Raw genomic sequence first — 26,131 nt, forward strand, 5'->3', positions numbered from 1 at the left:
CTGAGCCAAGAGAGAAGATTGAAGAATGCACATCAACGCTACTGAGGCAACCTGAGACCCTAAGGATACAAACAATAGGTACAAAATACACCACCAAGCGGATGGGAGTCCCCTCCCCCGTGATAACAGCTCGAAGTATACTTTCTACAAACAAGCGAGCAGAGTTCAAACATCCTTCCATTTTATCCCATGGGAGAGACCCTCTAAAAACCGGACCTCCTTCCCCTACTAGGGTGCCTTGCACTCTCCTGCCAGGCATAAAACTGTATATATTCTCTACCTGCAATTCTGAACTCCAAGCACTCCACTCCACTCTCACCCCAAGGTCTGGAATCCTGTCCCCCATGAAGTCCAGATTCTTGGGCATTTTCTCGAGAGGTGTGGACAGGGCATGGGCTGTTTCAGGTCTGTGCTGATCCTGCTGCATGGGGGTAAGGAGAGGCGGTGCACCATGGCACAGAGCAGGACAGGAACAATAGGGCTCACACCCCTGGGGATATTTTAGAGAGACACTCCTTGTCTGTCTGGGCAACCAGAGAAAGCTGGGCATCTTCTGCAGAGGCAGACACTGGCGGAACAGATCTGGGACGGTAACAGGCCCCATGAGTAAAGGGTATGCTGAGGCGGTACCTGCCTGGGCAAGGACGGGGAATAGAAGACACGTACACAGAAACAGCATACTTCCAGGGCGGAGCTGAGCCAGAGGACTGCTTCAGTGAGCCTAAGAAGTACCCCATCCTCAGGGGAAAATAGCTGAGACAAAGGCAGGCAGGCAGAGGCTGGAACTCAGAGCCAAGTGTGAACACTATACCCTTACCCACCCCAACACAGACTGCAGCAGAGACAGACACACTAGCAGCAGCATAGACCAGGGCTGAGTCGCAGTTTCCGTGAGCTCAAACAGCACCTGGTCTGCAGGGGAATATAGCCAGGACAGAATCACAAGTGTGAGCAACATCAGTCAGGGGTGGGGCTGGAACTGAGTGAACCTACCCAGCTTCCATTAACCACCCGGGGTTGTTAGGCCTCAGCTTCCCCTGCCGGATGGTGGCAGAGTGTGGAGGCTTGGCCGAAGAGACATAGATCTCCCTGTGACTCAGGAAGGCACAAACCCATTGGGGGGAATTGGGTCACAGCCCTGCGGGATTACCAGTGACTAGGTGTGACAGAGGTGCAAGGTAGGGAAGGAGGCATCAATCTTCCCAGACTAATTCATTTGCTGGGGGGGTCCTACTGACTCCACGGAGCACCAGAATAAGTCATACTCGAGCTGCCAGCAGACCCCTGCTATCTAGTTGCCAGAGACCTTTTATTTTTTTTTATTGTTAAATCATACCTGTGTACATTAGTGCAATCGCCTGTACTCAAACTAAGATGCACCATAGATGTGGCCCCACCCATTACCTTCCCTCCACCAAAACCTCCCCCCTCCCTTCCCCTTCCTTGGCCCTTTCCCCATAGTCTTGTGCTATAGTTGGGTTATAGTCTTCATGTGAAAGCTATAATTTAGTTTCATAGTAGGGCTGAGTACATTGGATACTTTTTCTTCCATTCCTGAGATACTTTGCTAAGAAGAATATGTTCCAGCTCCATCCATGTAAACATGAAAGAGGTAAAGTCTCCATCTTTCTTTAAGGCTGCATAGTATTCCACAGTATACATGTACCACAATTTGCTAGTCCATTCGTGGGTCGATGGGCACTTGGGCTTCTTCCATGACTTAGCAATTATGAATTGGGCTGCAATAAACATTCTGGTACAGATGTCTTTGTTATATTGTGACTTTTGGTCTTCTGGGTATAAACCTAGTAAAGGAATTCTAGGATCGAATGGCAGGTCTATTTTTAGGTATCTAAGTGTTCTCCAAACATCCTTCCAGAAGGAACATATTAGTGGGCATTCCCACCAGCAGTGTAGAAGTGTGCCGTGCCCTTTCCTCCACATCCACGCCAACATTTCTGGTTTTGGGATTTTGTTATGTGGGCTACTCTTACTGGGGTTAGGTGATATCTCAGAGTAGTTTTGATTTGCATTTCTCTGATGATTAAGGATGATGAGCTTTTTTTTAAATGTATTTGTACATCTTGCATAGGTCTTCTTTAGAGAAGTTTCTCTTCAAGTCCCTTGCCCACCCAGAGATGGGGTCACATGTTCTTTTCTTGTTAATACATTTGAGTTCTCTGTGGATTCTGGTTATTAGACCTTTATTGGAGGTATAACCTGCAAATATTTTCTCCCATTCTGAGGGCTGTCTGCTTGCTTTAATCACTATGTTTGTGGCTGTGCAGAAGCTTTTTAGTTTGATCAGGTCCCAGTAGTGTATTTTTGATACTGCTTAAATGGCCTGGGGAGTCCTCCTCATAAAATATTCACTCAGGCCAATTCCTTCAGGAGTTTTCCCTGCACTTTCTTCAAGTATTTTTAAAGTTTCATGTCTTAAGTTTAAATCTTTTATCCAATGAGAGTCTATCTTAGTTAATGGTGAAAGATGTGAGTCCAGTTTCAATCTTCTACAGGTTGCTAGCCAGTTCACCCAGCACCATTTGTTAAATAGGGAATCTTTTTCCCACTGAATGTTTTTAATTGGTTTGTCAAAGATCAAATAACGGTGAGTAGCTGGATCCATCTCTTGGTTCTCTATTCTGTTCCAGACATCTACTGCTCTGCTTTTGTGCCAGTACCATGCTGTTTTGATCACTATGGATTTAAAGTACAGTCTCAGGTCTGGTAGCGTGATTCCTCCTGCTTTGTTTTTATTGCTCAGTAATGTTTTGGCTATTCGAGGTTTTTTCTGATTCCATATAAAATGAAGTATTATTTTTTCAAGATCTTTAAAGTATCACAATGGAGCTTTAATAGGAATTGCATTAAAATTATGTATTGCTTTGGGCAGTATGGACATTTTAACAATGTTGATTCTTCCCAGCCATGAGCATGGTATGTTCTTCCATCTGTTAACATCTTTGGCTATTTCTTTTCTTAGAGTTTCATAGTTCTCCTTGTAGAGATCTTTCACATCCTTTGTTAGGTATACTCCCAAATATTTCATCTTCTTTGGCACTACTGTGAAAGGAAGAGTCCTTGACTGTTTGTTGGGCTTGGTTATTGTTGGTTTATATAAAGGCTACAGATTTATGGGTGTTGATTTTGTAGCCTGAGACATTGATATATTCCTTGATCACTTCTAAAAGTTTTGTAGTAGAATCCCTAGTGTTTTCCAGATATACGATCATGTCATCTGTGAAGAGTGAAAGTTTGATCTCTTCTGACCCTATGTGGATACCCTTGATCGCCTTTTCTTCCCTAATTGCAATGGCTAAAACTTCCATTACAATGTTAAAGAGCAATGGAGACAATGGGCAACCTTGCCTGGTTCCTGATCTAAGTGGAAATAATTTAACTCCATTCAATACGATATTGGCTGTGGGTTTGCTGTAGATGGCCTCTATTAGTTTAAGAAATGTCCTTTCTATACCAATTTTCTTAAGTGCTCTGATCATGAAGGGATGCTGGATATTATCAAAAGCTTTTTCTGCATCAATTGAAAGAATCATATGGTCTTTATTTTTAAGTTTGTTTATGTGTTGAATTACATTTATAGATTTACGTATATTGAACCAGCCTTGAAACCCTGGGATAAATCCAACTTGGTCATGGTGTATAATTTTTTTGATGTGTTGTTGGATTCTGTTTGTTAGGATCTTATTGAGTATTTTAGCATCTATATTCATTAGTGATATTGGTCTATAGTTTTCTTTTCTTGTTGGGTCTTTTGCTGGTTTGGGGATCAAGGTGATGTTTGCTTCGTAGAATGTGCTGGGTAATATTCCTTCTTTTTCTATATTTTGGAAGGGGTTTAGTAGTATAGGTACTAGTTCTTCTTTAAATGTTTGGTAGAATTCTGACATAAAGCCATCTGTTCCTGGGCTTTTCTTTTTAGGGAGATTTTGTATAGTTGATGCTATTTCAGAACTTGATATAGGCCTGTTCAATATTTCCACTTCATTCTGGCTAAGTCTTGGTTGGTGGCGTGCTTCCAGGTATTGGTCAATTTCTTCCAGATTTTCATATTTGTGAGAGTAAAGTTTCTTGTAGTATTCGTTAAGGATTTTTTGAATTTCTGAGGGATCTGTTGTTATTTTATCGTTACCATTTCTGATTGACGAAATTAGAGATTTTACTCTCTTTTTCCTCGTTAGATTGGACAAAGGTTTATCAATTTTATTGATCTTTACAAAAAAACAGCTTTTGGATTTATTGATCTGTTGTATAATTCTTTTGTTTTCGATTTCATTTAATTCTGCTCTCATTTTTGTTATTTCTTTACTTCTGCTGCGTTTGGGGTTGAAGTGTTCTTCTTTCTCCAGTTGCTTGAGATGTTCCATTAAGTTATTAACTTCCTCTCTTTCCTTTTTCTTGAGAAAGGCTTGCAGTGCTATAAATTTCCCTCTTAGGACTGCCTTTGCAGTATCCCTGAGGTTCTGGTAATTCGTGTCTTGATTGTTGTTTTGTTCCAAAAATATGGTGATTTCCTTCTTAATCTCGTCTATAACCCATGCATCCTTCAGCATAAGGTTGTTTAGCTTCTATGTTTTTGTATGGGTATGCAGGTTCCTGTTGTTATTTAGTTCAACTTTTATTCCAGGATGGTCTGAGAAGATGCAAGGAATAATTTCTATTTTTTTAAATTTCTGAGGTTAGATTTGTGGCCTAGGATGTGGTCGATTTTGGAGTATGTTCTGTGGGCTGATGAGAAGAATGTGTATTCAGTTTTTGGAGGATGAAATGCTCTCTAGATGTCTGTTAAGCCCAGATGTTGAATGGTTGAGTTTAAATCTAAAATTTCTTTGATTAGCTCCTTTTTGGAGGATTTATCCAGGACTGCTAAAGGGGTGTTAAAATCTCCAACTACTATGGAAGTGGAGGAAATCGAGTAGCTCATGTCTGTTAGAGTTTCTCTTATAAATTGAGGTGCATTGTGGTTGGGTGCATAAATATTAATAATTGAGATCTCATCATATTGAGTATTACCTTTAACAAATATGAAGTGTCCATCCTTATCCTTAATTATTTTGGTTGGTTTAAAGCCTATTGCGTCTGTGAACAGAATTGCAACGCCTGCTGTTTTGTGCTTTCCATTTGCCTGGAATATAGATGACCATCCATTCACCTTGTGTCTATATCTGTCTTTTATTGTAAGATGCGATTCTTGGATGCAGCAGATATCTGGCTTGAGTTTTTGTATCCAGTCCGCCAACCTATGCCTCTTTAGAGGGCAATTTAAACCATTCACATTAATTGAGAGTATTGATAAGCCTTTCGAGAGACCGGTGGACATTTTTAATCCTTTTGTGACTGTGGAAGTTGGAATTTGATCGAAAATTTTTTTGGGTGGGTTTACTTTTGTGGTGGAGAATTACACTGGTCTTTATGGAGGATAGGTCTAAGAATGTCCTGGAGAGCTGGTTTAGTTGTGGCAAATTTCTTCAACATGTGAATGTCGTTGAAGTATTTAATTTCCCCGTCATAAATGAAGCTCAGTTTAGCTGGGTACAGGATCCTGGGTTGAAAGTTATTTTGTTTGAGGGGATTAAAAGTCGATGACCATCCTCTTCTAGCTTGAAAGATTTCAGCAGAGAGATCTGCAGTTATTCTGGTATTCTTCCCCTTGTAAGTAATGGTTTTTTTCATCTGGGAGCTTTCAGAATTTTCTCCTTCATATTAACTTTAGTGAAATTGATTATGGTGTGTCTGGGGGATGTCTTATTTGGGTTGAGTGGTGCTGGAGTTCTGAAACTGTCTGCTATCTGAATTTTGGAATCTCTTGGCATGTCTTGAAAGTTCTCCTTCATAATCTCATGGAGAAGAGACTCTGTGCCTTGTGAAGCCACTTTGTCACTTTCAGGGATCCCTATAAGACGAATATTGGTTTTCTTCAAATTATCCGAGAGCTCTCTGAGAGAGTGGTTTGTTTTTGCTTTCCATTTCTCTTCTTCTTTGAGGGTTTGGGAGCATTTGAAAGCTTTGTCTTCAATGTCAGAAATCCTTTCTTCTGCTTGCTCCATTCTGTTACTGAGGGATTCTACTGTGTTTCTCAGATCTTTGAGGGATGCAACTTCTTGTCTCAATGTGTCGAAATCTTTGGTCATTTGGTCTTTGAATCCATTGAATTCCTGAGATAACTTTTGGAATTCTAATTCAATCTTATTTGCTATCCAGATCCTGAATTCAGTTTCTGACATCTCAGCTATTTGTTTGTGCATGGGGTCTTGTGCTGTTTCTGCCCCATTGATCCTTGGGGGAGTTGATCTACTCTGATTATTCATATTGCCAGAGTTTTTGTGTTGATTTCATCTCATGATTGTTTTTCACCATTGCCTCTGGCTGTCCTCAGACTTGGGGAAGTGTCTCTCCAAGACTAGACAGCGGGATCAGTCTATTGTTGCTGGTTCTTTGTAGGGAGTGACCCTGTGTAGTTCCTCTGTGGCTGCTGTAGCTAGGGAGTTTTGGTTGTGCAAGCAGCTCCGGTTTGTGACACACCCGGATCCAGCAACAGGGCTGTGGGTGGTGCGCACGATTCTGGGAGTGCCAGGCGCCCAGTGACTTTGGCACAGAGAGCCCAAGGCTCCAGCAGTCTCTGGCCAGGAGAAGAGCTCTGCACAGAGGCAGGGAAGGGCTCCAAAGGGCACGCAGCTACAGAGTCCCTGTCCAAATGTACAGGCTAGTGTGGAAGCTGTGAGAACACCAGAGGGAGGACGCAGGGTTGTGTGGCTCCTGCAGTTCCTGGTCAGGGAATGTGGAGGCCCGGTGGGTGCAGGTCACCGGTTGGGGGTCGCTGTACAGCTCTTATGGAGGTCTGGGCAGCACCAAGCCTAGGAGTTTGAGGTTGCTTTGAGCTGTGACGTTACGGCACTCTACCCAGGGCAACAGCCCAAGGCTCCAGTGTGCCAAAACCATCTCACTCTGCCCCTAAGGATTAAGGCTGTAAGGCAGCTCAGTCCCCGCCTTTAGGCTGCTCAGTCAGTAGGTTACTTTGACCCACCCAATCCTTGCTCTGAGACCCTGAGGGCGGAGCTTACCCAGGCAGTTCTTTCACAATGGCTTCCTGCGCCCAGCGCAGTGGCTCAGTCTGGGGCCCCAGACAATGCCCAAAGTTCTCCACACTCCTGCTCAAGCTCTCCCCAAGGCAGTTCAACTGAGTGCCAAGTCCAAGAACACCGAAACAGTTCACAGGGAAGGCCTTTCCGGTTTGCAGTCTCACTGCTGCTTATACTTATGGTTGCTGGTGTGATTAGGTCGATCGAACACACACAACCACTTGCCAGTTTTCCACTATTTTTGTCTTCCTCTTGGGGTCCAGAAGTCCTTTGCTGGCTCCCTGTATCCTCAAAGGGCTGATTATGGGCATATCCCACCGGCCAGTGATGCCTGGATTCTTGTCTCCCCAGACTCGCTGTTCCCAGTTGCAGGGAAGCTGTTACTAGGCCACCATCTTTAATCTCGCCTCTGCCAGAGACCTTTTAAACTCTCCCACTTGAGACTGGGTGCTCCCTGGGACAATTGATTTAGATCTCTTAGACTGGACCAATCACCCAAAGACTATCGAAAGTGGTACCCTTGGTGTGTGGTTGTGGTAAAGTTTGATTTTCCTTTTCCAGTTGTTTCCCTTGGGGAGTGGGGTGACTTAATTGCTGATATTTCTCCACAGCTTAGACTTCAACCCAGAGTAACTGATTCACTAGGGTAGGACAGAGACCAGCTTAAAACAAGACAGAGCTACTTAGCCCCACTACACCAGGAAGTCCCCAGTGTCTCAGGCCATAGCACTGTATGGGTCCTTTGCAAAGCTCTGGGAGAAAAGGTACAGACACTAGTCCTAGCTCTTGGGCAAAGTGCTGGTAAATCACTACTCCAGGAGCCCCCCAACCCAACTTCACCTTATGTGCTCATCTAGCTAAACAGTGTAAAATAATCATGTGGCAGAATCAGCAGGAAAACTCCAGTAATGTGAATAACCAGAGTATATCAACTCCCACAAGGAACGATATCATAGGCACAACTGAAGATCCCATTCATAAACAAATGACTGAGATGTCAGAAACCAAATTCAAAATTTGGATTGCAAATAAGATTAATAGAATGGAGGTAAAGTTGGAATTAGAAATTCAAAGAGCAGGGCGGCACCTGTGGCTCAGTGAACAGGGCGCTGGCCCCATATACTGAGGGTGGCGGGTTCAAACCCAGCCCCGGCCAAACTGCAACAAAAGAATAGCCGGGCGTTGTGGCGGGCGCCTGTAGTCCCAGCTACTCAGGAGGCTGAGGCAGGAGAATCGCCTAAGCCCAGGAGTTGGAGGTTGCTGTGAGCTGTGTGACGCCACGGCACTCTACGAAAGGCAATAAAGTGAAACTCTGTCTCTACAAAAAAAAAAGAAATTCGAAGAGCATTTCAAAAGTTGTCTCAAGAATTCAATGAATTCAAAGACAAAATCACCAAAGATTTTGACATATTGAGGCAAGAATTTGCAGCCCTCAAAGATTGAGAAATATAGTAGAATCCCTCAGTAACAGAAAGGAGCAAGCAGAAGAAAGGATTTCTGACATTGAAGACGAAGTTTTTGAGGGCTCCCAAATGCTCCAAGAGGAAAAGAAATGGAGAGCAAAAATGGACCATTCTCTCAGAGAGCTCTGGGATAATTAAAGAAAACTAATATTCACCTTATAGGAATCCCTGAAGGTGACGAAGTTGCTTTACAAGGCACAGAGGCTCTTCTTCATGAGATTATGAAGAACTTTCCAGACATGCCAAGAGATTCTGAAATTCAGATAGCAGACAGTTTCAGAACCCCAGCATGACTCAGCCCAAATAAGACATCCCCCAGGCACATCATAATGAACTTCACTAAAGTTAATATGAAGGAGAAAATTCTGAACACAGCCAGACGTAAGAAAACCATAACCTACAAGGGAAAGAATATTAGAATGACTACAGATCTCTCTGCTGAAACCTTTCAAGCTAGAAGAGGGTGGTCATCGACTTTTAATCTCTAAAACAAAATAAATTTCAACACAGGATCCTTTATCCACCAAAACTGAGTTTCATTTATGATGGAGAAATTAAATACTTTAATGACATTCACATGTTGAAGAAATTTGCCATAACTAAATGAGCTCTCCAGGATATTCTCAGACCTATCCTCCATAAAGACCAGCACAATCCTCCACCACAAAAGTAAACTTCCAACTTCCACAGTGGTAAAAGGATTAAAAATGTACACCAGACTTTTGAAAAACTCGACACCCAAAATTCTACCAGGCTTATCAATATTCTAAATTAATGTGAATGGCTTAAATTGTCCTCTAAAGAGGCACAGGTAGGTGACTGCATACAAAAACTCAGGTCAGATATCTGCTGCATACAAGAATCTCATCTTACCTTAAAAGATAAATATAGACTCAGGGAGAAAGGATGGTCATCTATATTTCAGGCAAATGGAAAGCAGAAAACAGGTGTTGAAATTTTAAATGCAGATACAAAAGGCTTTAAACCACAAAAAGTAAGGAGAGATAAGGATGATCACTTCATATTTGTTAAGGATAACACTCAACATGATGAGATTTCAATTATCAACGTTTATACACCGGACCATAATGCACCTCAATTTAAAAGAGAGACTCTAAGAGATGTGAGCAACTTGATTTCCTCCAGCACCGTAATAGTCAGAGATTTCAACACTCCTTTGGCAATGTTGGATAGATGCTCCAATAAGAAGCTAAGCAAAGAAATTTTAGACTTAAACTTAACCTTTCAACATTCAGATTTAACAGATATCTACAGAACATTTAATCCTAACAAAACTGAATACACATTCTTCTCATCAGCTCATGGAACATACTCCAAAATTGATCACCTCTTAGGTCACAAGTCTGACCTCAGCAAATTTAAAAGAATAGAAATTATTCCTTGCATCTTCTCGGACCACCATGGAATAAAAGTTGAAGTCAGTAACAACAGGAATCTGCATACTTAGACAAAAACATGGAAGTTAAATAACCTTATGCTGAATGATAGCTGGGTCATAGACAAGATTAAGAAGAAAATGACCAAATTTTTTGGAACAAAATGATAATGAAGACATGAATTATCAGAACCTCTGAGATACCAGAAACGCAGTTCTAAGAGGGAAATTTATAGCACTGCAAGCCTTCCTCAAGAGAACAGAAAGAGAGGAAGTTAACAACTTAATGAGACATCTCAAGCAACTGGAAAAGGAAGAACATTCCGATCCCAAACCCAGCACAAGAAAAAAAAAAAAATAACCAAAATTAGAGCAAATTAAATGAAATTGAAAACAAAAGGATTATACAACAGATCAATAAATCAAAAAGTTGGGTTTTTTGAAAAAGTCAATAAAATAGATAAACCTTTGGCTAACCTAACCAGAAAAAAAGAGTAAAATCTCTAATTTCATCAATCAGAAATGATAAAGACGAAATAACAACACATTCCTCATAAATTAAAAAAATCCTTAATGAATACTACAATAAACTTTATTCTCAGAAATAGCAAAATCTGAAGGAAATTGACCAAGACTTGCAAGCACACCACCTTCCAAGACTTAGCCAGAATCAAGTGGAAATGTTGAACAGGCCCATCAAATTCTGAAATAGCATCAACCATGCAAAATCTCCCTAAAAAGAAAAGCCCAGGACCAGATGGCTTCACGTCAGAATTCTACCAAACCTTTAAAGAGGGACTAGTACCTATATTACTCAACCTGTTCCAAAATATAGAAGAAGGAGGAATACTACCCAACACATTCTATGAAGCAAACATCGCCCTGATCCCCAAACCAGAAAAAGACCCCAAAAGAAAAGAAAATGATAGACCAATATCACTAATGAATATTGATACAAAAATATTCAACAAGATCCTAACAAACAGAATCCAGCAACACATCACACAAATTATACACCATGACCAAGTAGGTTTTATCCCAGAGTCTCAAGGCTGCTTCAGTATACATAAATCTATAAGTATAATTCATCACATAAACAAATTTAAAAACAAAGACCATATGATTCTCTCAAATGATGCAGAAAAAGCTTTTGATAATATCAGAACACTTAAGAAAATGTTTTTCTTTTATCAGTTATCAGTTATCAGAACACTTAAGAAAATGGGTATAGAAGGGAAATTTCTTAAACTGATAGAGGCCACCTGCAGCAAACCCACAGCCAATATTGTATTGAATGGAGTTAAATTGAAATCATTTCCACTCAGATCAGGAACCAGGCAAGGTTGCCTATTGTCTCCACTGATTTTTTTTTTTTTTTTTTTTTATTGTTGGGGATTCATTGAGGGTACAATAAGCCAGGTTACACTGATTGCAATTGTTAGGTAAAGTCCCTCTTGCAATCATGTCTTACCCCACTGATTTTTAACATTGTAATGGAAGTCTTAGCCATCACAATTATGGAAGGAAAGGTGATCAAGGGTCAAGGTGACATAGAGTCAGAAGAGATCAAACTTTCACTCTTCACAGATGGTATGATTGTATATCCAGAAAACACCAGGGATTCTACTACAAAACTCTTAGAAGTGATCAAGGAATACAGCAGTATCTCAGGTTACAAAAATCAACACTCATAAATCTGAAAAAACAGTCAAGGACTCTATTCCTTTCATAGCAGTGCCAAAGAAGGTAAAATATTTGAGGGTTTACCTAACAAAGGATGTGAAAGATCTCTATAAAGAGAACTATGAAACTCTAAGAAAAGAAATAGCTGAAAATGTTAACAAATGGAAAAACATACCATGCTCATGGCTGGGAAGAATCAACATTGTTAAAATGTCCATACAACCCAGATCAATATACAATTTTAATGCAATTCCTATTAAAGCTCCACTGTCATACCTTAAAGATCTCAAAAAAATAATACTTCATTTTATATGGAAGCAAAAAAAAACCTCGAATAGCCAAGACATTACTCAACAATAAAAACAAAGCAGGAGGAATCACACGAGCAGACCTCAAACTATACTACAAATTGATAGTGATCAAAACAGCATTGTACTGGCACAAAAACAGAGAGGTAGATGTATTGGACAGAATCAAGAACCAAGAGATGAACCCAGCTACTTACTGTTATTTGATCTTTGACAAGGCAATTAAAAACATTCAGTGGAAAAAAGATTCCCTATTTAACGAATGGTGCTGGGTGAACCGGCTAGCAATCTGTAAAAGACTGAAACTGGACCCACACCTTTCACCATTAACTAAGATAGACTCGCACTGGGTTAAAGATTTAAACTTAAGACATGAAACTATAAAAATACTAGAAGAAAGTGCAGGGAAAACTCTTGAAGAAATCAGCCTGGGCGAATATTTTATGAGGAGGAACCCCCTCCCCCCAACTTGGGCAATTGAAGCAGCATCAAAAATACACTACTAGGACCTGATCAAACTAAAAAGCTTCTGCACAGCCAAGAACACAGTAAGTAAAACAAGCAGACAGCCCTTAGAATGGGAGAAAATATTTGCAGGTTATGTCTCTGACAAACAGTTTAATAACCAGAATCCACAGAGAACTCAAACCTATAAGCAAGAAAAGAACAAGTGATCCTATCTCAGGGCGGGCAACAGACTTGAAGAGAAATTTCTCTGAAGAAGACAGGCACACAGCCTACAGACATATGAAAAAATGCTCATCATCCTTAATCATCAGAGAAATGCAAATCAAAACTACTTTGAGATATCATCTAACTCCAGTAAGATTAGCCCATATCACAAAATCCCAAGACCAGAGATGTTGGTGTGGATGTGGAGAAAAGGGAACACTTTTGCACTGCTGGTGGGAATGCAAACTAATACATTCCTTTTGGAAAGATGTTTGGAGAACACTTAGGGATCTAAAATAGACCTGCCATTCAATTCTACAATTCCTCTACCAGGTATATATCCAGAAGATCAAAAATCACATTATAACAAAGATATTTGTACCAGAATGTTTAGTGCAGCCCAATTCATAATTGCTAAATCATGGGGAAAGCCTAAGTGCTCGTCGACCCATGAATGGATTAATAAATGGTGGTATATGTACACTATGGAATATTATGCAGCCTTAAAGAAAGATGGAGACTTTACCTCTTTCATGTTTACATGGATGGAGCTGGAACATATTCTTCTTAACAGAGTATCTCAAGAATGGAAGAAAAAGTATCCAGTGTACTCAGCCCTACTATGAAACCAATTTATAGCTTTCTTATGACAGCTATAACCCAATTATAGCCCAAGAAGAAGGGGAAAGGGGAGAGGGAAGGGAGGGGAGGGGTGAGGATGGGTGGATGGAGGGAAAAGGTGGGACCACACCTACGATGCATCTTACAAAGGTACGTGTGGAATTTACTAGGTGTAGAATATAAATGTCTTAACACAATAACTAAGAAAATGCTGTGAAGGCTATGTTAACCAGTGTGATGAAAATATTTCAAAGTGTATATAAAACCAGCACATTGTACCCCATGAATGCATTAATGTACACAGCTATGATTTAATTTAAAAATTGCTTTCCTACTACTATAAAAAAGAAAAAACCCTCTCTCCCTCTACAAATACCTGATGCCTACTGGCAATGTTATAGGCACCTGGGCACACATACTCTCCCATGCACACATACGCAGAAATCTATGATAGTGCTAGTAAATCTGTAAAGGGAAAACTGACATTTGAACATATTAACATTTAAAACTACAGCTCAATGAAAGAGACTATAAATACTTTTTTGACAGTTAAAGGCCAGAAAATATAATTTACATAGCTGGCGAAGGATTGATATCTAGAATACTTGAAAAGTTCTTATACATCAATCAGAAAAATGGGCAAGGGGCTTAATTAAGCAATTTAGAAAGAAATGCATGTGTCTAATGTGAAAAGACTCTTGGTGTCTGGGAAAATTTCAGAGATCAGAACGCTGATATCAATAGGGCATGAGGCATGTTGAAAGAGTCATTCTCAGACCCTGCTGGTTAACAGTATGAATTAGTGGATCCCTTTGGTACACAGTTGCACTGTGGCTAGCAATATTGCAAAGGAGTAGACTCATAATCCAGCTAAATCCCTTCTGTGCCTTTGTCTTATGAAGATACAAGTCCCTGTGTACAAACAAGTAGAAGAATGTTTATTTAGCACATGTAGCTATTTCAGCAGCTAAAACTGAAATGTTCATCCATGGCAGGGATTTTAACTGGAATACAGTGATGTGGCACTTTAAAAAGATCTTTGAATACATTGATATGAAAAAGATCTCCCCAAAATGTGGGTAGCTAGAAAGAAGTTACAGTATTTGATTCATTTATTTAACCAATAGCTGTATTTGAATATGTGTACTTATTTATTTATTTAAATATCTAGAAAAATATCTGGGAGAATAAACACCAAATTGCTAGCAGTAACTACCTCTGGAAAGAGGAGTGAGGTTACAGGGTTTGGAGATGGGAGTGGGGGCACACAAGCTTTGTTTTTGAAATGATATAGCCATGTGCTGAAAAGTTCATGTACATCCAGGTCTGTGTTCTCACTTTCATCTTCCATCCACTTTTCTCTGACTTCCTGACAAGGGTGATGTGAAGGTGAGTGTTGTGCCCAGCACACAAAAAAGAGAGACCCATACTGTGTCTCACATGCCCTGGGACATAATCTGAGAAGCGTCCACATGCTTCTGCTGGGCCAGCTCTGGCAGCAGGTTCCATGGAGACTCAGCTGCCGTGGAGAGAGCTAAAAGGCTCTCTAGGTCACCTCTGTGGACCAGCTGCATAGAAATAAATTAGAATCAGATCAAGTCCCCCCATGGCTCAGCTCAGGGTGATGCTGAAGTCATTAGCAGCTATGTTCAGCTATACCTGTAGCTTCTTTCCCTGTCTTCTGGAAATTTGTTTCAGCAGAGAGAGGCAAGGAAACCAAGCTAGTGGCTAAGGACAGTAAAACTGTAATTCCCAGATTGTTGGTCAGGGTCACAGGGGTGGCAATGACCTCCAGAGAAGGGGGCATTTTTTATCAAATCAGAGCCGGCAGTGTGCTTATTTCCCTGACCACTCAAAACTAAATTCCCTTTCTTATAAACAAGTGTGTCATTCCTCAAGCACAGGGGGCGGTGACCATAGCAACAAATCATCCAGATATTCCTTTTGTTGTTCTGTTTGCCTTTGGTGAAGCCACCCTTTCCACAATTTATGTTACCATTTCTATTGTAAATAGCTTTCTTTCTATTTTTCTTTTCAAACTATACACAGGAACAAAGAAAGAAACACAAAAAGATCAAGATACTAATAAACCTGCTATCTCATCTCCTAAGAGAGTGGCAACTTCAACCACCAAGCTCCATTCACCAGGTATTTAAAAAATAGGATGCGTTATTTGGGGTGAAGACTTGGAATTTATCTTATTCAGATGTCATTTATGAATGAAGTAATGCCAGTCCCTGTGATATGGATGATTGTTTCAGGGCTTTGACATGCATAAGCTGATGTTTTCTGACTCTATGAAGTGAACCAGCTGTTGGCATCATTTTCTCTTAAAACAAGATGCTATGCTACCTTTAATTTTGTCTGTGTGTGAGTATCTGCTATTCCAATAGCATGTAGAAAGAACTTATAATTGAAAAACAGACTTTAAAGATATAACCTCAAGAATAATCTTTTCTAATGGAAGAAAATTGAAAATAATGAATGTCAGGCCAAGTGTGGTTGCTCACATCTGTCATTCTAACACTCCGGGAGGCAGAGGCAAGTGGATTGCTTGAGCTCAGGAGTTTGAGACCAGCCTGAGCAAGAGTAAAACCCCCGTCTCTACTAAAAGTAGAACAATTAGCCAGATACTGTGGCAGATGCCTATAGGCCCAGGTACTCGGGAGGCTGAGACAAATGGATTGCTTGACCCAGGAGTTTGAGATTGCTGTGAACCACCCACCACGCCACAGCACTCTAGCCTTAGACAATGGAGTGAGACTCTGTCTCAAAAAAGAATGAAAGGGAGGGAGGGAGGAGAACAAATTAATGGCTATCAAGTGACTTGTTGGTTTGTCATTGAAGAAATCACTTATTTACATTCATATATAAATACACTTCATAAAGTTGCTTAAATGTTGAAAATTCTTTATTATGAATATTCATATTATCAGACATTAACCCTTTTATGGACGAGTATGCAATATAACCTCAAAACATTTTTTTAAGCTCCAAAATAGTGGCTATAAGCGCAGCTAGTGTTTGAGCTCTTACTCATCATCAACCAGGAGCTGTCCCATGCTCTTTAAATGTATTCCTTTATTTAAATGCCCACAGTAACTCTGTGAGACAGGTGCTATTATCCCTCCCTTTACAAGTGAGGAAACTGAGGTACAGAGAGTGTCATTAATTTGCTCAGAGTCACAGGTGATGAGTAGTAGAACCTTGATGTGAGCCCAATCTGAATCCCAAATTTGCATTTTAGCCACTACAACATTAACCTGGAAGCTTGGAGAATAGAGAACTTATTAAAACATCTAGTTAACTAATAATTTATAGAAAATAGGCTAATGCCACACACAGGAGGGTCCAGAGACACAGTCTGGTACCTAAATAGGGGAGATTAGATCTGAGAACCCTGCATATATCTGGAATTTCTAAAAGTCAATACCGTTAGTGGATGAACAGGAAGAAAACAAAACCTCCCCCTGCAGGAGACCGGTGATTACAGCTTCAGCTCTGAGAGAACAGCTCTCCTTGGGAACCTCTAAACACAAGTCCTCCCTGCTGCAATTTAAGAGCTGAGTCCCTGCTACCACTGTGCTCTGAAAATACAATTTAAAATGCTGTAATACTTGTGGCCACTTAGCGGAACAAAATGTAAAATCGTTATACATACAAGGAAACAAACCACCATGAATAAGGTTTCTATATTCTAGAAGAAGAGAGTAAAAATTTGTGTAATTTTTTATTAAGTTAAAGTATTTGTTAAAAATTCTAGGATAACCAATAAAATATAGTATATAGTTCTGAACCAGTGGATGGGGGGAGGTTGGGAGGAGAGGTCAAAAAATTCAGTTAATACAAATGGAGGCAAAATGGATACTTGTGCACATATCAAGGAAAAATGGGGAAAGGAAGGTGAGAGGGAGGGAGGGAGGAAGATAAGAGAAATTGGAAGAATAAAATAAGGTTTAGGAATGAACTCAGATATGTACATTGAATGTTCAGGAATTAAACTCTCTGGACTAAGTTAAAGATTGAGATTACCAGACTGCATTCATTTGTTGAACTGTCAAAAAATATTTAAGTCATATTGTATGTTGTAAAGTCTACTTTTAGACTGTTTAGAAGTACACACCTAGAAATCATTTGCTGGTTGTTTATTTTTTGGTACAACCAGAAAATAGTGTGGGATGTTGAATTAATGGGAGGCTTTGACTGTCTTGGGTGTGAGCTTAACATTCCATAGATGGGGGTTAGTTTTTACATCCTGTAATACAAAGCATACTAAATGGCAGTATGGAGTCCCAGTCCTGCATTTAATGTGTGAACATTTTAAATTACTTCTACTCCCATGTTGTTCTGTACTAGAATTGTTCCCTAAAGAACACCACTCCTGTGATCATGGCTCTCCAGGTCAGAGCTGTACACTTTGTAACATCTTTGGCTGTGCTGCTCCTGTTTTCCTAATTACTTTGTCACTGTGCTGTGAAGGACTGAAAATCTAAGCATGTAGCATATATGGTAATAAAATGTGAATTGGTGGGTCTTACCTACCAGCTTATCAAAAAAAAAAGTACACACCTAAAACATAAGAATATTAAATATTTGAAAGTAAAAGAATGGAAATATTTACACCAAAGTGTACTGAACAAAGGAAAGTTTGTGGTGCTCCAGTTGTAAAACATATCTATTGTCTTGTAGAATGATTTAAAAATACTAAACTACTCATATTTAAAATGTAAAACTTTCTGTATTTTCCTTTGGTCTTTTTGTTTTAGCAGCTTTTTACATTATAAAATCACACTATTATATAATATATACAACTTATAGCACGAATCTTATATCTTCCATGTTATGGTACTACTTAACTGTAAATAAATAGTATTAGTAATAGTACTATTTAATAATAGCTGAATATTATTTAACTAAATAAAATGTATTTGACTCAATAAATTTAAATTATGAAAATTAAAAAAATAATAAAGTGTAGAACTTGGTAAGTTTGGACAGGTATACACGGCTGTGAAATTATCACCTCAAGCAATAACACTCACGGCCTGCATTTCCTGGGGCCCCCTGGTAATCCTACCTGGCTACCCTTGCATAACCCTACCCCAGTCCCTGAACAAACACTGACCCATTCTATCACTGTGGATTAGTTTTTATTTTCTAAACCTTAATAAATGGAATCATATCATATATATGCTATTTTTACCAGCTTCTTTCACTCAGCATAGTTATTTTGAGATCCATTCATGTGGCGATAATCCATGCCTTTTTGTTGGGGAATAGAATTCCACTGTGTGAATACCACAATTTATTCATTTACCTGTTTATAGAAATTAGGTATCCCACACACACACACACAGTAGGATTTAGCTATTGTAAGTAAAGCCGCTATGCACAAGTGTACATATCATGGTGTGGACATCTTTTTTCATTACTCTTGGGTAAATATCTTGAAATGAAAATGTCCAGGTTATACGGTAGCTATATATTTAACTTCTTAAAAATATGCCAAACTATTTTCCAAAGTGGCTGTACTATTTTACATTTCCAACAGTAGTATATAAGAGTCCCAGTTCTTCCACATCCTTGCCAACACTTGATATGATCAGTCTTTTTAAATATAGACATTCTAATAGGTGTGTTATGATAACCTCTTTGTAATAATTTGCCTTTCCCTAATAACTAATGATGTTATTTTTTTTGATGTATGAACAAGATGATATTTATTTTTTATTAGATCATAACTGTGTACATTACTGCATTTATGGGGTACAATATGCTGATTTTGTATATAATTTGGAATGTTTACATCAAACTGGTTAACATATCATTCGAATGATATGTTAATTAAAGATGTTATGATGTTGAACATCTTTCTGCGTGTTTACTTGGCAATTGTATATATTGTTTGATAAAATGTCTATTCCAATCATTTTCTAACTTTAATTGGGCTGTTTTCTTATTATATAATTCTGAGAGGTTTTTATATATTTCAGACATAACTCTTTTATCAGCTATGTGATATGCAGTTCCCCCACACACACAGTCTGTGCCTTGTTTTATATTCTTCTACTAGTGTGTTTTGAAGAGTATATACTATTAATTTTAATGAAGTCCAATTTATAACTTTTTTCTTTTATGGTCCCTGTTTTTGGTGTTATCAAAAAATTGTATAACCCATAGTCACAAAGATTTCTCCTTAGTTTTCTTCTAAAAGATCTAAAGTTGTAGTTTACACTTCAGTCTACGATCCACTTGTGTTAGTTTTTGTATATAGCGTGAAGTGTGGTTTTAATTTTTCTTTCTTTTTTTCCATAATGACATGCAACTGATTTCTATTGCTATTGCTACTTCTGCTCACACTAGGTTTACTAGTGTAAAGATATCATTAGTTTGAGATCTTTCTTTTTTCTTCTTTTCTAATGTGTATGTTTAGTACAATAAATTTTCCTCTGTGTGCTGCTTAAATTATAATCCACAGACTTCGATATGTCAGGTATTCATCTTCACTGAGTTCAGAATATTTTCAAATTTGTCTGATTTATTCATTAACCTATAATTATTTACAAGTGCATTGTTTAGTTTGCAAATATTTGGAGATCTCTGACTGAAGGACTTTCTTTAACATTTCTTATGGTGGAAGTTTGCTGGTGATGATTTTCAGGTTTTGTTCACCTTCATTTTTGATAGATATTTTTGCTTTGTTCAAAATCCGGTTGGAATTGTTTTTAAATATTTTTTTTCTTTTTATTTATTTATTTATTTATTTATTTTATTAAATCATGGCTGTGTACATTAGTATGATCATGGGGCACCATACACTTGGTTCATAGACCGTTTGACACATTTTCATCACACTAGTTAACATAGCTTTCGTGGCATTTTCTTAGCTATTTTGCTAAGACCTTTACATTCCACTTTTACTAGGATTCACAAATTCTCTTGTAAGATGCACCGCAGGTGTAATCCCATTAATCCCCCTCCTTCCCCCTCCCTCCCCCCTCCCTCCCCTCCCTTTCCCCCTTCTCCCTATTCTTAGGTTGTAACTGGGTTATAGCTTTCATGTGAAGGTCCTACATTAGTTTCATAATAAGGGTGAGTACATTGGGTACTTTTTCTTCCATTCTTGAGACACTTTACTAAGAAGAGTATGTTCCAGCTCCATCCATGTAAACATGAAAGAGGTAAAGTCTCCATCTTTCTTTAAGGCTGCATAATATTCCATGGTGTACATATACCACAATTTATTAATCCATTCGTGGATCAATGGGCACTTGGGCTTTTTCCATGACTTAGCAATTATGAATAGGGCTGCAATAAATATTCTAATACATATATCTTTGTTATGATGTGATTTTTGGTCTTCTGGGTATATGCCCAGTAGAGGGATTACAGGATTGAATGGCAGATCTATTTTTAGATCTCTAAGTGTTCTCCATATTTCTTTCCAAAAGGAATGTATTAATTTGCATTCCCACCAGCAGTGCAAAAGTGTTCCCTTTTCTCCACATCCACACCAACATCTCTGGTCTTGGGATTTTGTGATGTAGGCTAGTCTCCCTGGAGTTAGATGATATCTCAAAGTAGTTTTGATTTGCATTTCTCTGATGATTAAAGATGATGAGCATTTTTTCATATGTCTGAAGGCCGTGCGCCTGTCTTCTTCAGAGAAGTTTCTCTTCAAGTCCTTTGCCCACCCTGCGATGGGATCCCTTGTTCTTTTCTTGCTAATGCGTTTGAGTTCTCTGTGGATTCTGGTTATTAAATCTTTGTTGGAGACATAACCTGCAAATATCTTTTCCCATTCTGAGGGCTGTTTGCTTGCTTTACTTACTGTGTTCTTGGCCGTGCAGAAGCTTTTTAGTTTGATCAAGTCCCAATAGTGTATTTTTGAAGCAGCTTCAATTGCCCGGGGGGGTCCTTCTCATAAAAAACTCACCCAACCCAATTTCTTCAAGGGTTTTCCCTGCACTCTCTTCTAGTATTTTTATAGTTTCATGTCTTAGGTTTAAATCTTTAATCCAGTGAGAGTCTATCTTGGTTAATGGTGAGAGATGTGGGTCCAGTTTCAGTCTTCTACAGGTTGCCAGCCAGTTCACCCAGCACCATTTGTTAAATAGGGAATCTTTTCCCCATTGAAGGTTTTTAATTGGCTTGTCAAAGATTAAGTAACGGTAATTAGCTGGATTCATCTCTTGGTTCTCTATAATGTTCCAGATGTCTACTTCTCTGTTTTTGTGCCAGTACCTTGCTGTTTTGATCACTATCCATTTGTAGTATAGTCTGAGGTCTGGTAGCGTGATTCCTCCTGCTTTGTTTTTATTTTTGAGTAATGTCTTGGCTATTTGAGGTTTTTTCTGATTCCATATAAAACGAAGTATTGTTTTTTCAAGATCTTTAAAGTATGACAGTGGAGCTTGAATGGAGACTGCATTGAAATTATATATTGCTTTGGGTAGAATGGACATTTTAACAATGTTGATTCTTCCCAACCATTAGCATGGTATATTTTTCCATTTGTTAACATTCTCAGCTATCTCTTTTCTTAGAGTTTCATAATTCTCTTTATATAGATCTTTCACGTCCTTTGTTAGATAAACTCCCAAATATTTCATCTTCTTTGCCACTACCGTGAATGGGATAGAGTCCTTAATTGTTTTTTCAACTTGACTATTGCTGGTATATATAAAGGCTACCGATTTATGAATGTTGATTTTGTAACCTGAGATGCTGCTGTATTCCTTGATCACTTCTAAGAGTTTTGTAGTAGAGTCCCTAGTATTTTCCAGATATACAATCATGCAAAGAGCGAAAGTTTGATCTCTTCTGACCCTATGTGGATGCCCTTGGTCGCCTTTTCTTCCCTAATTGCGGTGGCTAAAACTTCCATTACAATGTTAAAGAGCAATGGAGACAATGGGCAGCCTTGTCTCGTTCCAGATCTGAGTGGAAATGATTCCAATTTAACTCCATTCAATATGATATTGGCTGTGGGTTTGCTATAGCTGACCTCTATCAGTTTAAGAAATGTCCCTTCTATACCAATTTTCTTAAGTGTTCTGATCATGAAGGGATGTTGGATGTTATCAAAAGCTTTTTCTGCATCGATTGAGAGAATCATATGGTCTTTGTGTTTTAATTTGTTTATGTGCTGAATTACATTTATAGATTTACGTATATTGAACCAGCCTTGAGACCCTGGGATAAAACCGACTTGGTCATGATGTATGATTTGTTTGATATGTTGCTGGATTCTGTTTGTTAGAATCTTGTTGAACATTGTTGCATCTATATTCATTAGTGATATTGGTCTATAATTTTCTTTTCTTGTTGGGTCTTTTCCTGGTTTGGGGATCAGGGTGATGTCTGCTTCATAGAACGTGTTGGGTAGTCCTTCTTCTTTTTCTACCTTTTGGAACAGGTTGAGTAATATAGGTACTAATTCCTCTTTAAAGGTTTGGTACAATTCTGACATAAAACCATCTGGTCCCGGGCTTTTCTTTTTGGGGAGATTTTGTATAGTTGATGTTATTTCCGAACTTGATATGGGCCTGTTCAACATTTCCAGTTGATTTTGGTTAAGTCTTGGAAGGTGACGTGTTTCCAAGTAACGGTCAATTTCCTTCAGATTTTCGTATTTCTGAGAATAAAGTTTCTTGTAATATTCATTAAGGATTTTTTAGATTTCTGAGGAGTCTGTTATTATTTTGTCTTTGTTATTTCTGATTGATGAAATTAGATATTTTACTCTTTTTTTCCTGATTAGGTTGGCCAAAGGTTTATCTATTTTGTTGACCTTTTCAAAAAACCAGCTTTTTGATTTATTGATCTGTTGTATTATTCTTTTGTTTTCAATTTCATTTAGTTCTGCTCTGATTTTGGTTATTTCTTTTCTTCTACTGGATTTGGGGTTGGAGTGTTCTTCCATTTCCAGTCTCTTGAGATGTCCCATTAAGTTGCTTACTTCCTCTCTTTCCGTTCTCCTGAGGAAGGCTTTCAGTGCTATAAATTTCCCTCTTAGAACTGCCTTTGCGGTGTCCCAGAGGTTCTGATAGTTCGTGTCTTCGTTGTCATTTTGTTCCAGAAATTTGGCAGTTTCCTTCTTGATCTCATCTCTGACCCAGCTATCATTCAGCATAAGGTTATTTAACTTCCATGTTTTTGTATGAGGATGCAGATTCCTGATGTTACTCATCTCAAGTTTTATTCCATGATGGTCCAAGAAGATGCATGGAATAATTTCTATTCCTTTAAATTTACTGAGGTTAGACTTGTGACCTAAAATGTGATCGATTTTGGAGTAAGTTCCGTGGGCTGATGAGAAGTATGTGTATTCAGTTTTGTTGGGATGAAATGTTCTGTAGATGTCTGCTAAATCTAAATGCTGGATGGTTAGATTTAAATCTAGAATTTCTTTACTCAGCTTTTTGTTGGAGGATCGATCCATCACTGCCAAAGGAGTGTTAAAATCTCCAACTATTATAGAGTTGGAGGAAATCAAGTTGCTCATGTCTGTTAGAGTTTCTCTTATAAATTGAGGTTCATTCTGGTTGGGTGCATAAATGTTAATAATTGAGATCTCATCATATTGAGTATTACCCTTAACAAATATGAAGTGACCATTCTTGTCCTTCCTTACTTTTGTTGGTTTAAAGCTACTGTATCTGCAAATAAAATTGCAACACCTGCTTTTTTCTGGTTACCATTTGCCTGAAATATGGATGACCATCCTTTCACTCTGAGTCTGTATTTGCCTTTTAAGTTAAGATGTGACTCTTATATGCAACAAATGTCTGGCCTGAGTTTTTGTATCCAGTCAGCTAACCTATGTCTCTTTAGAGGGCAGTTTAAGCCATTCACATTAATGGAGAGTATTGATAAGTTTGGTGAAATTTTGGGTATTGAGTTTTTTGAAAGTCCAGTGGGCATTTTTAATTCTTTTGCCATTGTGGAAGTTGGAGTTTGATCTGAAGTTTCTGAGTGAGTTTACTTTTGTAGTAGAGGATTGGGTTGGTTATTATGGAGGATAGGTCTGAGAATATCCTGAAGAGCTGGTTTGTTTATGGCAAATTTCTTTAGCATATGAATGTCATTAAAGTATTTAATTTCTCCATTATAAATGAAACTCAGTTTAGCTGGGTACAAGATCCAGGGTTGAAAGTTATTTTGCTTGAGGAGATTAAACGTTGATGACCACCCTCTTCTGGCTTGAAAAGTTTCAGCAGAGAGATCTCCAGTCATTCTAATGTTCTTCCCTTTGAAGGTAATAGTTTTCTTTCGCCTGGCCACTTTGAGAATTTTCTCCTTCATATTAACTTTAGTGAAGCTAATTATGATATGCCTGGGGGATGTCTTATTGGGGTTGACTCATGCTGGGGTTCTGAAGCTATCTGATATCTGAATTTCAGGTTCTCTAGGCATGTCTGGAAAATTCTCTTTCATAATTTCATGCAGAAGGGCCTCTGTGCCCAGTGAGGCCACTTCATCTGCTTCAGGAATTCCTATGAGTCGGATATTTGCCTTCTTCGAGTTATCCCAGAGCTCTCTGAGAGAGTGATCCATTTTTGCTCTCCATTTCTCTTCCTCTTTGAGAGTTTGGGTGTGTTCAAAGGCTTTATCTTCGATGTTAGAGATCCTTTCTTCTGCTTGGTACATTCTGTTGCTAAGGGATTCTACTGTATTTTTCATATCTTTGAGGGCTGCATATTCTTGCTTCAGTGTGTCTAAGTCTTTGGTGGTTTTGTCTTTAAATTCGTTAAATTCTTGAGACAGCTTTTGAATTTCTCCACGAATTCCTAGTTCCATTTTGTTAATCTTGTTTGCCATCCGAATTCAGAATTCGATTTCTGACGTCTCAGACAGTTGTTTGTGAATGGGATCTTCAATTACATCTGCCGTATCTTTCCTTGGGGGGGTTGATCTATTCTGGTTATTCATGTTACCAGAGTTTTTCTGCTGATTCCACCCCATGATTGTTTTACTCCCTTTAATTTCTCCCCTGATGTTTTGTCGAGGACCCATACAGTGCTGTGGCCTGAGAAACTGGGGCCCTGTTTAGTGTAGAGGGGCTAAGTGGTTCTGTCTTGTTTTCAGCTGGTTTCTATTTGACCCTAGTGAAACAGTTACTCTGGGTTGAAGTCTCAGCTGTGGAGAAATACCAGCAATTAAGTCATCCCACCCACTATAGGCAACAAATGGAAAAGGAAAATCAAACCTTCCTACAACCACACACCCAGGGCACCACCTGGATAGTCCCCATGTGAGTGGCTCAGTTCAAAAGGTCCAAATCAATTGTCTCAGTCAGCAGCTGCCTCGGGTGGGAGAGTTCAAGAGGTCCCTGGGAACTGGATCACAGGTGTCTGGTGACTGCTCTAATATGGCTTGCTCCAGTGCTGTGTGGAGTCAGGAAGAGCCACCCAGTAAGTAGATCTGTCTGGGCAGATTGATGCCTCCTTCCCCACCTTGCAGCTCTGTCACACCCAGTCACTGCTAGCCCCACAGGGCTGTGACCCAGTCAGTTGTCTACAGTAAGCAGATACTCCAGGGGTTTGCACCTGCCTAAGTCACAGGGTAGTCTGTGTCTGCTCATCTAGGCTGCTACTCTCTGTCTTTATCCAGCAGGGGGTGGTGTGGCCTGTCAACGTCGGGCACTTGATGGAGGCTGGAGGTGTTCACTCAGTTCCAGCCCCACCCTTAGTTTATGTTACTGGGTGAACGGAACAACCCTGTGGGAGTTTGTTTCTGACCCTGCTAGATTCTTCTGCAGAGGAGAGGCTGATTTGAGTTCCCAGAACCTGTGCCCCAGGCCCTGTCTTTAGTCCTGTGGGTTTGTATTCGCAGCACGATCAGTTGTCGGCTGCAGCCTCTTGGCCTCCTTTGTCTATAGGCTGGTGA

General features: G+C 39.2%; 1 protein-coding gene across 5 annotated transcripts in view; it reads left to right on the plus strand.

The window, feature by feature from the left end:
- MTUS2 (microtubule associated scaffold protein 2) overlaps positions 1 to 26,131 on the plus strand; it is a 749,188-nt gene that overhangs the window by 567,902 nt on the left and 155,155 nt on the right. For all 5 annotated transcript variants that reach the window (XM_053563400.1, XM_053563404.1, XM_053563402.1 and 2 more), the window contains one exon: positions 15,290 to 15,388. In XM_053563400.1, the coding sequence (XP_053419375.1) occupies positions 15,290 to 15,388 (99 nt within the window). The remainder of the gene's footprint in view (positions 1 to 15,289; positions 15,389 to 26,131) is intronic.

Source organism: Nycticebus coucang, chromosome 15 (assembly GCF_027406575.1).
Source record: "Nycticebus coucang isolate mNycCou1 chromosome 15, mNycCou1.pri, whole genome shotgun sequence".
NCBI classification, from domain to species: Eukaryota; Metazoa; Chordata; class Mammalia; order Primates; family Lorisidae; genus Nycticebus; species Nycticebus coucang.